The 15260-nt window shown below is 44.5% G+C and overlaps 1 protein-coding gene across 1 annotated transcript in view; it reads right to left on the bottom strand.

Annotated features, from left to right (window-relative positions):
- The window catches only part of tbkbp1 (TBK1 binding protein 1), a 58198-nt gene that overhangs the window by 2995 nt on the left and 39943 nt on the right, over positions 1 to 15260 (bottom strand). Inside the window, exons 5-9 of the mRNA XM_079334019.1 lie at positions 14721 to 14868; positions 12890 to 13092; positions 12014 to 12075; positions 3917 to 4032; positions 518 to 1305 (exon numbers count right to left, since the gene is read on the bottom strand). Coding sequence (XP_079190145.1) covers positions 518 to 1305; positions 3917 to 4032; positions 12014 to 12075; positions 12890 to 13092; positions 14721 to 14868 — 1317 coding nt within the window. The remainder of the gene's footprint in view (positions 1 to 517; positions 1306 to 3916; positions 4033 to 12013; positions 12076 to 12889; positions 13093 to 14720; positions 14869 to 15260) is intronic.

Below are 15260 nucleotides of genomic sequence, written 5' to 3'. Positions count from 1 at the left end.
TACTCTCTTCTCTGGATTGTATTAGTCACCCAGTGGGAGGAAACTAAGTCACAGCACTACTTTGTGAGTGAGACTCTTCAGACTCTTTTACAGCAAAAAAGACAGACGGGTAGTAAAACCCAAGTGGATTCATTGTGTAAAATAGGTCAATTCAGGGAGATAAAAAAGTGCTAATTGAAGAATGGTTTAGCTTTTTTTTTTCATATTTGAACAAAAGCTTTAAGTATGAGTTTGTTTCGGTAACAATAAGGTGATAAAGAAACACAGAGGTCATGTGTTCCTGCAGTTCTCGATGAAGTAAGTGATTTGACCCAACAAAATGTTGACCTGAGCTAAATACAGGAAATGGGACTGTTGGATTGCTTGTATAACTGCCTCCACGTCGTCCATTAATTCCTGATCATGATCAGCTATTCAGCCTCGACGTTTATCGCATAATCCCTCTTAAAACAAAAAGCCTGGACTGTCCCTTTAAAAGTTCACATGCATCTTGGTTGTGCACATTGTTGTGACTCACGTTGATAGAAGGCCAGGACTGAGCGTGCTCTGCCGACATGTACCCGGGCTGTGGGTGGCAGCTGAGCGTGTTGGACCTCTGAGGGATGGGGAACACCGAGCAGGACGCCGGGCCTCTCATGACGCCGCTGGGCACCGCAGAAGAGAGCACGCCGAGCGTCCGTGGTGGGCTGATGGGATGCGGGCAGGTCCACTCCTCCTCGTCTTCGGAGGACTGTGGGGGATGGGGCGCCGGCGTGGAAGGAGGAGGGGGCTCGAAATGCAGGTGGGCTACCTCAGAGAGAGGGAAGGGCATTTCCCTGGAGTGGCGCATGGAGCTTTCCCCGTGGCCTCCATCTCCTCCCGCTCCTCCTTGATGGGAGGACGGGGAGCCTCTGTGCTGCAGTCCACCGTGAGCAGAGCCCATGTGCTGCGTCTGCTGTTTTGAGTAGCCGTCGATATAAGGGCGAGGCTTGGGCAGGGTGGAGACGGGGTCCAGAGAGAAGCGGGGCGGGCACTGGTAAGCAGAGGGGTCAGCAACCTCGGAGTAACTGCGGCGGCCTTGGAAGCTGGCTCTCAGGTGCTGGCTGGGCGGCCGGCAGGAGTACGAGGCCGGGCCGTTGTTGACATCCAGCAGGGGGGAGCGGCGGTGCATGTCCGGGGAGAGGCGCTGCAGCGACGGCGAGCGTCTCGGTTGGATCGGGGAGTGGTGGGCTTGAGGTGGGACAGGAGAATGGCGCTGGGAGATGGGTGAGTGGCGCTGAGACACCGGGGAGTGACGCTGGTGGTGGGCAGGAGAGTGACGCTGGACTGAGGAGACGGAAAACAGACAAATGTTCAGTCACAGAAAACAAGAAAAAACAATCCAATGCAAAATTTTAAACAACAAAAACAACTTTCGTTTTATAGCACGGTCATGAAGATCTTCATTTTGCACGTCTGCTCGTCAAGTCATTGAGCGTTCCCTCGTCGTCGAGTGTAAGGAGGTTTTATTGTTTCTTAAACTGAACATGCCTTACCACCTGACTCCTGTCCTTTTTATCATTTACTACTTAATATTTCATATCAATAACTGTGATCATTAATGCAATTAGATTTTTTGGAAAATGTGGAAAAAAGAGCCCAAACTTGAAATAAATTGGCCGATGTTAGCATCTAGTGGATATCAGCGTCAGGTCGTGAAGCCGTCACAGTAAAGATCCTCCTCCCATTGGCTTGAGGAGAACTACCTGCTGCGTTCTCACATCAGATCACTAAAAAAAAACATACCAGGGGTCTGACAAGAAAAAACTCGCGGTGAAATCCGAGCGAAAATTTTTGGGATATTTCTAAAAAAAAGTGTGAAAGCTGTGAGATGCTCGTCTGTTATGCTGAGGCGTTCTCGTGTCACTTTCTGCCGTACGGAAACTTCTGGTCATGCAGGTTTAAAGATAAGGGATGTCTTTAAAACAACAACTGGTACAAACACAGCAGCCACATCTTCAATCTCACTGCTGACATTTCCCAGCAGAAGAAAATGTCAGTCGGATTATTGGAGAAAATGACACTTTCTTCTTTTGCTATTTGACATTAAAAACGGATCCTAATCGAGCTTTGTGGCACTTTTCACCGAATGAACCCTCTGCAGATGTGTCAGCATGACGAGGTCAGCGAACCCGATCGCATGTTCATCTTAGATCTGCACGGATACATGAGACACTGTTGACGTGTTGATGAGTCAGCCACCGCTTCAGCTCCACTTCCCTTATCAAAGAGGAAACATCATCCACGGGCCGCGTTGTCGAGGTGTTAAAAAAGGAGCGGGCGTTCAAGCATCTTTTCCATATTAAAAAACAGTGAAACAGGACCGTTTAGCTCACGCTTATCTTCACTGAAAAACGCCCAGAAGACTTTTTATCTCTCTGCAAACTAGTTCCCATCGCCTTTATTTTTTTGAACAATCCACGAGAAGTATTTGTTCTGTTGTTCGAGACAGCCAAGAGGCAATCAACTGACTTCGACGCTCCTGACTCTAATTAAACAGAGGAGCCATTAAAGTCACATTTTGACACAACAAGGTTTTTCTATTCGCTTTTCTGTGTTTGCGTAGTGAGGCTCAGTTTATTCACTGAATCGTTGAGCATGGTGCTTCATCTCCAGAAAAAGGAAGTGCATGTGGGGCTTTATGGTTTGTGAAGGCTCTGAGATGTAGTGGGGAGGTTCTGCTGTGTGTGTGTGTGTGTGTGTGTTTGTTTGTGTGCGTGTGTGTGTGTGTGTGTGTGTGTGTGTGTGTGTGTGTGTGTGTGTGTGTGTGTGTGTGTGTGTGTGTGTGTGTGCGCGTGCACATGCAGGAAGAGAAGGTGTTGCTTCTGTTTCACTCACAGTTTTACTCCACATCTAATCCGTTTTGGTCCCTTTCTTTGACTTTTGTGCAACAAAAAATTACAATTGGAAGCTATTCTTCTAAAGCCATAAAATAAAACGCACATTGTTTAATCTAGATTATGTGTCATATAATCTGTGTAAATTGTTCAACAGAGGTGAAGTCAGAGGGTCTCACCTAGACGTGCTCTGAGTGTATCAACTGTGAGCTGCTTTCTAAGACTTATTCTGCTGTCTTTGATAATATATCCTCAAAGTGTGTGTGTGTGTGTGTGTGTGTGTGTGTGTGTGTGTGTGTGTCTGTGTGTGTGTGTGTGTGTGTGTGTGTGTGTGTGTGTGTGTGTGTGTGTGTGATGTATGTTATATATTACTCTTTACACTGATGTGTTCTGGTGTCGTGGAGCTCATAGTGTGTTGCTTTTCGAATATCTCACTTCGGAATAAAAAGCATTTTTACTGGTCTCGGTCTCAAACTGGATGAACTCTGGATTTTAAATCAGGCCCACTACTGACAGGTTATGTTTCCACGTCATCACTGTGATTAGAAGTAAAACGCCTCTTTCAATCACAATGATTAACTTCATGTGTCGGGTAAGGGTTTGAGTTTTATTGCCGGTGTTGTGGTCTAAGTGAGTGAAACGCCCGCTGCACACAAGATGAGGATTCTTCTCTGATATTTATCTCGTCTTGCTCCTGACTCAGCCTCAATCTCTCGATCTCTTGGTCTTGGTTTTGTCTCGGTCTTGGAGCACTCTGCTCTCGGGGTGTTTCTCGGTTAGTTTGGTCTTGATTACATCACTAAGGTTTTATGACCACATGTTCAGCTGCAACGGGACTGCACATGCACATTAGCTTCAAGCTAACTCGCGACCCCTTTACAAACAAGGATTTCATTTATGAATTTGTGTTGATATGATAAATATATGAAACGTCAGTTAGTTCAGTCTCTGTGTTCTGATTGGACAGTTGGCATGTGACGTCACTGGGACTTTAGACAATAAGAGTTCTGAATACATTGAGGGATAGTACGTTTTATAAACATGGCTCCGCAGACGCTAACCTGGACTGGCCTGCTCCTGGGAAGCCTTCCTCAGGATCTCCGTCTGCTTGGAGCTCAGAGCCTGGAGGCGTCCCAGCTCCTCCGTTAGCTCCGTGTAGGCCAGAGCCAAGTTCACCCTGCAGGAAGAAAGGCAGACATGTCGGTGTTATCAAAACAGAACAATGTGAGAGGGATGCTAACGTGCAGCCTCAACTGATCTACATCTCCTCTTTTTAAGTGAATGAGCTCGGCTGCCTCGCGGATCAGAGCCACTAATTGAGAGGTCTTTTTTTTATTTTTAGAGTGCATGTCACGGCGCATAACTGAAGAGCATAAAATCACACCATCTCATGCAGGATGTGTCATGACTCTCTCTCCCTCTCTCGCTCTCTGGGGCCGCACTGACAGAGCGGCTCTATTTCGAGAGAGCGTAAGCACGAGAGGTCCGTTTACATGCTTTTCTGCCCTTTCGCCATGGCAACCAGCTGTGATCCCACATCATGGTTTATCGTCATGTAATCATCCTCTAAAAGGAGATAAAACACAACATCTCTCTTTCGCTTAGGTGGGATGAAAAGAGGTGTTTTTACTGTGCGTGGTTAAAGTCAGACATCCAGATAGTGTTGGCTGCGTTACTGCTGAGCTTTGTATTCAGACGGAGATATGTCACCTCATGGTTAGACACTGCAAACTACCCTCAAAAATCTGATAACAGGCAGCTTATCTTAAATGCCAAACCAATTTTTATAAACTCCTCAGTGCTGATCTGAAACGTAGTCATTCCTGCACAGACAGTGTGAGATTAGACGAGTTAGGTGAGACTGCAAACCTTTCAAAACAAACCTGAAAGCTGAAAAGATAATCAGCTCATCGTGCCAGTGTGAGTAACGTCTTGTGACTTCGGTTAGCTTCAGAAATCAAAACTTCACGTTTGCAGCTTTGAGAGCTGCAGCAAGTACACAGGATGCGTTCGTGCACGTCGGTATTTTAATCTACTTTTTATTATTCGTTCAAATCTTTTTTAGCCTTTTGTGTTTTCTTACCGTCTTTTACTTGTTTCTGCATTCGTATGATTTGTATTTCTTGTTACCTGTCTTGTGTACTTTATTGTTTCATGTACACGAGTTGAATATTTGTTTTGCACTAATGCAGATGATAAAGATTTTGCACGATCTACTGATAAAAAAAGCTATCTTGTTTCCTTTTAGTTGATTGAACTCGACGTGTCTGAAACAGATGGCGTCAGATAAGCAGCTACGCTTCTGCTGCATCGTTTGCAGAAGAAGAAGACGACCGTGACTCGTCGTTTCTTTCAGACGACTTCATGATCTCAAACCACTTCACCACAGTGTGTGCAGTGTTTCCGCTGGGAACCATCTTCTCTCTGTTCTTCGTTTATACCTCGACTTTTACTGTCGACGACGGGGGAACGCTCAATGACTTTCAAGGCTTGGAGGAGAGCTAAGGCTTAAGCGGCCGTCGTCACAGCGAGCCGGAGCTCTTCCACCCTCAGGTCGTCGTTTGAGAGCTCCTGCGAGGAAAACTAAACGCCTCCAGGTCTCATTTGTCCTCGCTGCAATTAATATCTTAAACAACTATTCGCCCGTCGGTTGCTGTGTTTGCACTTTCACTGCACATTAACGCACCCAGAGGCGCCGTTTGTCAACAGGCAGGGCAGGCAACTGCTCGGGGGCCCCAGGCCAGTGAAAGGGGGGGCCCCTTAGGGCTGATGTGCAACGTTTGCAATGACAGTAGGAAACCTCCCTAAAGAGGACCTTTCTTACAGTACTCGCTCATATGATAGTAAATGACTGGATGATGTCTCCCATGTGAACTTTCCCGCCTTAGACTCTAAAAATCACCTCCGGGCTCCACTTTGCACTTTCACTGATTAGGAAGGAGTTCCAGCTTTGGTCTGAGGTCTTGACTGGTTTTATTGCCATGTTTTATATCGTTTTATATTTTGTTCTGCTGTCTGATTTGACTGTAGATATTGTCCCGGTGTTTGTTGTCTTCTGCACGCTCCTTCTGCAAAATAAATCCCCCAGCATGTGGAACAAGAACGAATCTAACAAAATCTTTCTCCGTGATTGCACAGTAATATCTTAACCGACACTCGTTTCTCTCTCACACACTGTAAAATCAAACGTGTCATTTTCACAAGAATCGTGTTTGTATTGATGCTTTTATGGAAAGCACTTTGCAAACTTTGCCGTAAGAATGTGATGTACAAATACAGTTATTATTATTGTGACAAAGAGGAATAGATCTAAAGGTACACTACAAGCACCAAAATAAATAAATAGAATTAAAGAGCCAGACTTTTTAGTCTCCCAGCACAGCAATAAAACACTGACTAATAATATCAAATACGTTAACAAGCAGCCTCACACACTAACTCCACTGAGTCATCTCAGCCTGCTCCCTAATGAAGATGAACACTCATCGTGTACGGCTCCTCAGCCTGCTCCTCCACACACACACACACACACACACACACTGAAAAGCGTCAACGATGTGTCGCTTGAACATGCACTTTAAAAACACACACTGATCAACGTTATTTAACAAAGTCCCCATTTAAAGGAATTTAAGAATCACCCAAAAAAGCTGAAAATGACTCATAACTTCCACTGTTGGTCGGCCAGTCGCAGCGGGCCCACCTTGTGTTTTCTGACTCAGAGAGAGTGGGGGTATCAAACCCCTCACATCCCCCACCTTTTTAAAAATACAACATCCCTCTTTGTGGTACAGACTTACGGACATGTGTGCTAAAAATGGAGGCACTATAACTATCTGTGGCTTTGTGTGAAAACCTGCAGAACCATCAAGAAGGAAGATAAGAGTTATAAGGTGACTTACTGGTCGGAGCATCGTGCATCCACTTTGTTCCCTCGCTATTCCCCGGTGCATCGTGTGTGTGTGTGTGTGTGTGTGTGAGCGTTCGTTCTCTCAAAGCTTAAACTGAATTAAGTGACACTTTGAGATTCATGCACCTCTTCCTTTTTCACACGCGCACCGTCTCACTTTTCAGGTTTGTGATTGTGTTTTTGACAATCTGTGTCAGAGGCCGCGGGACGTACAGTAACACCTCTCGCTCGCGGCGCTACGTCTTAGAGCAGATGTGTGAACTCAGAAACACGACTGTTTCTTAAAGTGTGTGAAATCACTTCTCTTTGTTTGCGTTGGGCCTAAAAATACTTTGTCAGCGTCGCGTTGCACGTATCTATTTGGTTGCTTGATGTGTGCAACTGCGTGCAGGTACAGTAAGACTTAACACTGTGGTGTGTAGGAGGGGTGTGATGAAGCCAGTGCAGCATTTACTTTGTGACACGGAAATCGATCAGTTACAATATATTCTGTCTAAAAGCCTTTCTCTCTGTGTGTGTGTGTGTGTGTGTGTGTGTGTGTGTGTGTGTGTGTGTGGGAGAGATACAGTAAAGAGAGAGTGGGTTGATGTTTGACCCCAGATCACATCACTGAGATCTCACCCCTCTTTGTTCGTGCTGTGGCATGGGCCCCCACCTGAAATCTGATTGGTCAACAAATGCATAATGGCCGAACCTGCACTGAACAAACTATGTTAAAAAGTTGACTTTTTTTTTCTTTTTCTTTTTTTCTTCATGTCCCTTCTCTCTTGTTTACCTTAAAGGAGCTAGAAAGGAGACAGAAAGGGTTAATTAAAGAGATTATTGAATCAGGTGAGCATGCACCCAGCCAGCACAGTCTGGACACGCCCCTGCAGTCCCATTAAAGACGCGGCCTCAGAGGGAACTAACACTGAGGCCAGCATGGTTCTGAATGATCTCAAAGCTACAGTCACTGTGCGGTCGAGTTTACGATAAAAAGGATGTTCATAAAGAAATGAACCAACTGAACTTCTTCTTCTTGTTTCTGGCCTCTTGTAAAAGGGGGGATGGGGGGGGGGGTGGGGTGGGTGTTAAACTTTGGGGGCTTTTCACACTCTGCAGTTTGTACTTTGGAAAAACACACGTGACTACTGAGCTGAACTCAGAGGTGTCAAACAGTTCTCACACCACCACGACGCAGAGCTGCAAACATTCAGCTTGAAGAGTTTCTACCCGGGTACTTTAAGACATCTGGTCTGATTCTCAATGAAAGTCTGAGACAGGAACACATTTAATGATCACGTTTGGTTACAAACTTATTTCTGATTCATGCTGCAAACAAACGAATGATTGAATGATTGTGGTCCAGGTCGTGATAAATCAAAAGCTTGATCCGAAGGCAGCTGGACTCCTGAAGTCATCTTCAGTTCTGAACTTTCTGGAGGATTTCTCACTCCGTCCACTCGTCCTCTCCGGGGAGAGGTGAAACATCTACAAGCACTTCAACCAGTCCTGTTGCTCTTGCGTCAAACTTCGGATGAACGATCTGTCAAAGCAAATAAAATGAAGGCGTACCAGTGTGACTGCTCCGTCGTAAAAAACACACAAAGTGCCGTCTCTCCTTTCCATCGTGACGACTGAAACGATGTGCATCTCACAGGCAGAGGGTGGAGATGCTGAATCACCAAGTCGACTGACCAGCTTCAGTTTTATTCTCTTTTCTTTTATTGTTGTAGCTTCATCTGTTACTGTCCTCCTCTGAACCTCAGACTGCGGGCGATCGAGCCGCACTGTGGACAGGAGAAAGCTGCCATTCCCTGTGTCGAATGTTATTTTGCTATTAAATCGACTTTTGAGACTGTTAAGGTTAAAAAAAATTACAAAAATAAAAAAGTCACATAAAGTTGCTTTAAATAAACTTTAAAAAAGAAACTTAATTCTGCAGGTTTAAGAAGCCGTAATTGTTTTTTTTTTTTTTGTTTTTTTTTAAGATTTCATTGATAATTGTTGGATTAAATGAAGAAATTTGAATTCAACTTCTGATTAGCATCAAGATGTCGTGATTTATTGGAAACAGCTCTCACTTTCTGAAAGCTGAACAGGATTAGTCAGTGGCTCAGCAGCGTGGAGGTGAGGGCGTTGTTGTTCTGCCAGCGTCTGCAGCAGTGTGGCCTGTGGTCGGCGAGGGCAGCGTGTTTGCGCATCGATAGTGATGAGTGAGGCAAATGTACAAATGTAGGCATGAAATATGTGATGGGTGGTAAAAAAAAAAAAAAAAAGTCTTACACAAGCTGGGGGAGCTGCTTTGACAGTTTGGCTTTTCAAACTACTTGACACTGGAAAAAAAAAAAAAGTTCAACCACAGCAAAGCTACACGAGGGAGAAATCTAGTTCTGTTTCCTTCATCTATTTAGAAAAAGTCTGGTGGAGGAAGTCGATGATTTATATGTGGTGTAAGACATCATTCAAATAAGTATTATAACAAAAACAACCTTTTGAAACAGTTAAAACTGAAAAAGCAAAGTGTCACTTTTATTCTGTAGAAAAAAAATAACCAGCTTTTTTTTTTTTTTCTGATAATGTTCTTCAGTCTGACGGCTGCTTTGCACAAACCAGAGTCCAGGTGAACCAATCAGGACTTCAGCGTCAGCCGGATCATTTTTTATGAACATGCAACAACTTCTCTGAACATTTGTGTTCAAATAGGGAAAAAACAGAAAAGAAACCTCAAACTTAAAAAACTGCAAAACGCCTCCTGGGAACTTCACAGGGACAAAACTGAAAGACTTGGTTTTCTGGATTTAAAAAAAAAAGAAGATCTGGCAATGTCTACGGCAGGATAAGGTACGTAAAGGGTGGACTCATACTGTAAAAGGTTCTTATTAAACTCCAGTTCATACCCTCAGTAAACGTCCGAGCAGCCCCCGTCTGGAGGAACGAGCTGAAGTTCAGACACACTGTGGCTTCTGTGTTTATCTGTAATATGCTTTAAGTGCTCAAAGTGCAGGATCTGTTTCTGAACACTTCCCCTCTTCATCTCGCCTCGTCAACATTATTTATACAACTCGATACCACATGTTTCTTTACTATTACAAAGATCGATATTAAAAGTACAAAAGATTTTTTTCTTTATTCTGAGTCCGTCTGTCTTGTATCTAAGCACACGTCATAACTACATAAAGCCATGCATGTGTTCAGAAAATGTGCAAACAAATGATAATTTGTGATAATTGATATGATAATTTTCTAATCAAAACAACAACACAAAGGACTTCTGTATTTAAACATGTCGTTTCATTTTTATCAGAAACGAATGAGAGTTTGAACTTCTGGAAATGTGATGGCTCTACGTCCGACGTATAACGATCCTGGATCCTGCACATGAAGACACCGGTTCAGCTCTCGGGGGTTCACGAGTTTAAGAGGGGACAATCGATGCAGTTAAAAGAACTGCGTGAGGAAAACAATGAATTTTATTTCATGATGAAATCAAGTGGATGCTTCACAAGCCAGAGAAAAAGGGAAGTAACGTCTGACATGGTGACAGAAAGAGAGGCAGCTCGAACTCTTGATAAAAAGCTGATACAAAACTTCAAAAATACTTTTTTTTTTGGCCTACATTTGCTTGAAATTCTTCCATATCAATTTGTGCAGTTTACACTAAATGAGGCCAATTACAAGAAAAAGCAGCAGGAAACAGAGTCAACTCTTTGTCAGTGGGAGTGAGGTGATATTGGTGAGTAAAACCAAAAGGTGACCGAGGGTTGGAAAAAAGCAGCAGGCATCGTCACCTTAGCTCGCTCAATAAGAGCTCTTCTTAGTCTTCTTCTGCTGCTCTGTTTACTTTCAGTTCGCTCCCATCGAAACACTTGTGGGGTTTCACTGTGTGGGAGTCAGCTGCCCAACCTGCTGTGGTTTTTTTTTACCTTCTTTCTAAGCAGACATGCAATGCTTCTTCGGTATCAGAGGAGTGCATGAAAAGAAGAAGTTTTCTTTGCTTTATGCACAAATTAAATCCCCATTATGTTTAGTCCTGTGTATATATCCCCCTCTACTTTTGTATTTATGTTACTATTTTATTCAGTTTTTGACTTTTTTTTGATTCTGTACTGCTGCTGCAGCAACGCCTGAATTTCCCCATTAAGGATCAATAAAGTTATATTTTATCTTATCTTAAAAAACGCTTCCATCACCTGCTGAAGAATAAGTGGAAACAGCAGCCTGGATAATCATTTTTTTTTTGAAGGAAGTAAAAAAAAAAAGAGTTGAGAATATACACAGAATACACAGGTTTGAGGAAATGAGCAGGAAGGCCTCGTACACTGTGCCAGCACTGCCCCCTACTGTTCATATTCATCAAGGCAAACTTGAATCTGCAATTCTTGCCCTCTTAAAAAAAAGGCCCAACCTCACAGACACTGAACCCTAAATGAACTGTAGTGCATCCAAAACTCTGCCGCTCGCTCACTCCCACACTGAGACCACGTGACCCCTGTCCTCTTGCTCCAAGGTCCAAGTCCTTCTCCTGACCTTCAAAGCCTGATCCACAACCAGGCCTCACTGACCTGCTGCTTCCTGCCCTCTGAAGCCAACGTCCTCTCACCATCGCTCAGGACCGAGAGACCCGTCTCCACGCGAACACATCAGAGATTAAACCAACGTGACACAATTTAAATCCTTTATCACAACCCGACTTTTCAAACTGCTTTAAATGGCTTATGTTGCTGCGTGTACCGAGGGCACATACCTGTAAGATGTTTTCTCTGTGATATTTCCATGCATTAAAGCGAATATTGAGCATGCAGAGCTTTTTTTTTTTTTTTTTTTTTTTTAATGGACTAATGGTTATTCCCGAGGGAACTGGAGATTAGCTTTAGTAACTTAGCAACAATGAGCGGCCGTGAGAAACTCTCTGAAAATTAGGTTTCCAGCACCGCAGGCGATAAAACCCGGCGTCAGTGGACACGGGATACTAGTGTGTATACAGCACAGCCCGGCTCCTATATAGTAAAGGCAGCATAAAGAATAGTACTCCTTTATTAATCCTGTGTTTGATCCCAGTTAGCCGGCGATGTCGAGCTTTCTTAATGAGGCCTCTGGAGGTCGGCCTGAGAGCTTCACAGCAGGAGGATGAAGATACAGATGAGCTGCGAGCAACCCTTCCCTCTCCTGAACAAACCTCCCTCAGATTCTCCTCTTCTTCGATCGCACCCACCCTCCCCTCCCTCCCGTCTCTCTCTCTGCCCAGAGATCGGCTGCGGTCACTTACTGCTCGTCTCCCACCTTCTTTATCCACTCCACATCACACTGCTTGCACGGAGAAGTCATTTCCTGCAGAAGTAGAGCGTGAAATTAGATTAGCATGCAGGTGCTGGTGGGATATTGGACAAAATCTGACAGCAGAAACCCATCGAGACAACATGTTTGAAGTTAACACCGACAGGGAGGAGACGACTCCTGGTCCTGGTCCTGGTCACTGATCGTTATGATTCAGACACTGTATGTGTGTTATTGTTTATATGTGGACTTTCTAAAAAGCGTTCAACAATGTGCATTTGCAACTATTGGGAAAAAAAACATCAAAAGTGTTTTCTTTAAGTATTAGAGTGAGTGCATCAGCCAAAGAGAGATCTGCTGTTATTAGTCAGACACTCGCTTGCTTGTGTCCTTGGTCGAGCCGGACTGTGTGTTATGATCTTTGCTCTCTGCACAGCGCGGCATCGCCCGAAGCTTTGACTAAACTGTCAAGGTCAGGGATTTGTGTCCCACCTGCCAGAAATATATCCCCCCTGTGCACAGTCCATCATCTCTGACATGCTTTATAGGATGACCATCACTGTGAGCGTGTGCACACCAGCCTCCCAGGGAGCAGTTTGCCCATTCTGCATGCTAAAATTACAAATATTAGCTCATGTGTTGATGCTCTATTCTGTTGAGAACAATAACCACAATGCTATATATATAAATATGTTTTAAATATTAATACAGGTTTTGCTGTTCTATGATGCTTTGCTTTAAACACACTTTTAGATGTTTCATTGTGGCTCAGAGGTTTTTGGAGGGCTTTAAATGTTGTGACCCTGCAGGCGTTCTTCAATGCGATGGGGTGAAACTGGGTTTGGATTGAGACCCTGAAAACACTAACCCGTTCCCTCTGGTTGTTCTGCAGCATCCTCATCTCCTCCTTCAGCCTCTCACATTCCCCCTTCAGCTCCTCCTCCCGCCGACACGCCCCCTGGGCCTCGTGCCGCGCCCCCTCCAGCTCCGCCTCCAGCCGCTGCAGCTTCAGATCGGAGAGAGCATCCAGGCTACGGGAACTCTGCAGGGTCATAGCCGGACAATCCAGCACTGAAAGAGCAAAAAAAAAAAGAGGGAATATAAAGGAACTGAATCTATTATTGCCCTGGCTGTGTTTTTCTTGTCCGTGGCTGTTGCACAATAAGATGACTATTAAAGAGACTTCTTCCAAGGCCAACATCTTTCATTTTGTACCTGTGTGGGCATGTTAGTGATTCAGCCCCGCTCACACACACACACACACACACACACACACACACACACACACACACACACACACACACACACACACACACACACACACACACACACACACACACACACACACACACACACACTGTCCTTGAGCCAGGAGACAGTGTAACGACGCAGCAGGAGCATCTTTTCTATCTCGGCTCCTCCTGCCTCCTCCTCCTCCTCCTCCTCGGTACACTCATCAGTGAAGTCACAGGTGCACACAGTCTGCACACAGTCTGCTCTACGAGACATTTTCTCACAATCATTCACATGCACAAACACTTATTAATCAACGACACGAGCTTACAAACTCAGCGTCTTCACGCTCGCTCACATTAAGAAAAAGAAGAACTTTTACAACCATTTCCTATTAAACATGCGAGTTTGAGGCGACGTGACTCCTCCTCTTCTTCAAGGTGAACCTCAGTGCTGCGGCGGCGGTGTTTCCATCAGCAACCAACGTGATTATAGGGAGCAGAGTTCAGCACATACTGACTTTTCCTTCGGTTAAGTAGCCTTCTATCCTGCTTCACATTTAAAAATAATCTTCACGGTTATTGGGACTATTATATGGGCTTTATGATCCAAAATATGTTTATTTTTGTGTTTAAGATGAAGGTTGTTTATGTTTTGAGAAGTGACCCCAAAACTGTTGACTTGTAAATCTGCATTTTCTGTTTAATAGTCCAACATCTAAAATGATTAAAGATTTAATTCTCAGGTTGTTTCCTCATAAACGCAGACAAATCAGTGGAGAAGCCTCTCTCGTTTGAAGCATCTTTGAAACTTCAATACATTCGGGATAATGAATTAATTTACATAGTAATGAGTGAAACCATCTGACAGGTTTTCTTACATTTGGTATTGCACACTAATCGTAATAGAGATCAGTCAGCAGTACAGATGGAAGCAACAGCAGCTTCACTCTCAACGATTTGGAGTCAAATTCAATCTCCAGAATCGACTCGTAGATTTCAGCTCTCTGCCGTTGGACTGCGACTGAAGGCTGCAGTTCGGGACGAAATGTCCGAGGTGGTTTTCTCCAACAGGCTGGATGTTAACCTGACCTCAGTTAAAATGATTGTTGGATTAGATTAAAGACGGAGATGTGGAGGAGAAAGGAGCGATGATTACAGAATAAGAGGTAACACAAGTGGATGATTTGAATGGAGAATAGGATGGATGGATGAACAGATAGATGTGTGGCCTTACAGCAGAAAGGAGGTGTACATAGGATGCATGGATGTAAAGATGAACACACTGATAGATGCATGCATGAATGACTGATTGAGAAATTCTGTTTGCACAGAAAGTCATTGGACAGAAACGGACTGAAGTGCTGAGCTGGAAATAAAAAAGTAATGGCAGCAACAGAAAGTGTTGGCTGCAAAATGAGAATGTTTCACCTTGGTATATAGTCAAACTGCTCATTGATCACTCACTGTGTGCGTCCGGTCCGGCGTGCAGCTGCAGGTACTGCATGTCTTTGCTATGCAGCTGCATGTTGAGTTTCTGCAGCGAGCTGTCCCTCTGCCTCAGAACCGACTCCAGGCCCAGGATCCGCTCCACGTGCTTCTCCACCAGGCTCGTCTGCAAACACACACCAATTTAAAACGCTTTATTTGAATCCCTCGGTTACATCCAAAGGGGGGTTGGTTTACACGCCATTTGGTGGAGTTTGCTGGTGTCGTAATGTGGACAGATTTGTGTGATTGTCCAGTGGTGTTTCTATCAAATCGATGGTGGTGGTGGTGGTCGTCGTAAGCCTTCTGGAAATAAAGAGGAACTATTTTCTCTGCTGGAAGGTTACAGGAAAATGAGACCCAGCAGGACAATGAAGCCCTGTAACTGATCACAGCCTCAGCGTCTGGTGACATTGCCTCTGTATCAGTTCTTTGGCAGCTGGCATTTTGGCGCACCTTATCCCTTAATCACTCCGACTGCAGAAAACTGCTGATTCTGCTCGGCATGAGCCGCTCAGT

This window comes from Symphodus melops (assembly GCF_947650265.1).
Source record: "Symphodus melops genome assembly, chromosome: 21".
NCBI classification, from domain to species: Eukaryota; Metazoa; Chordata; class Actinopteri; order Labriformes; family Labridae; genus Symphodus; species Symphodus melops.
The sequence above is the reverse complement of the archived record's forward strand: the minus strand, read 5'-3'. Positions and strand labels throughout refer to the sequence as shown.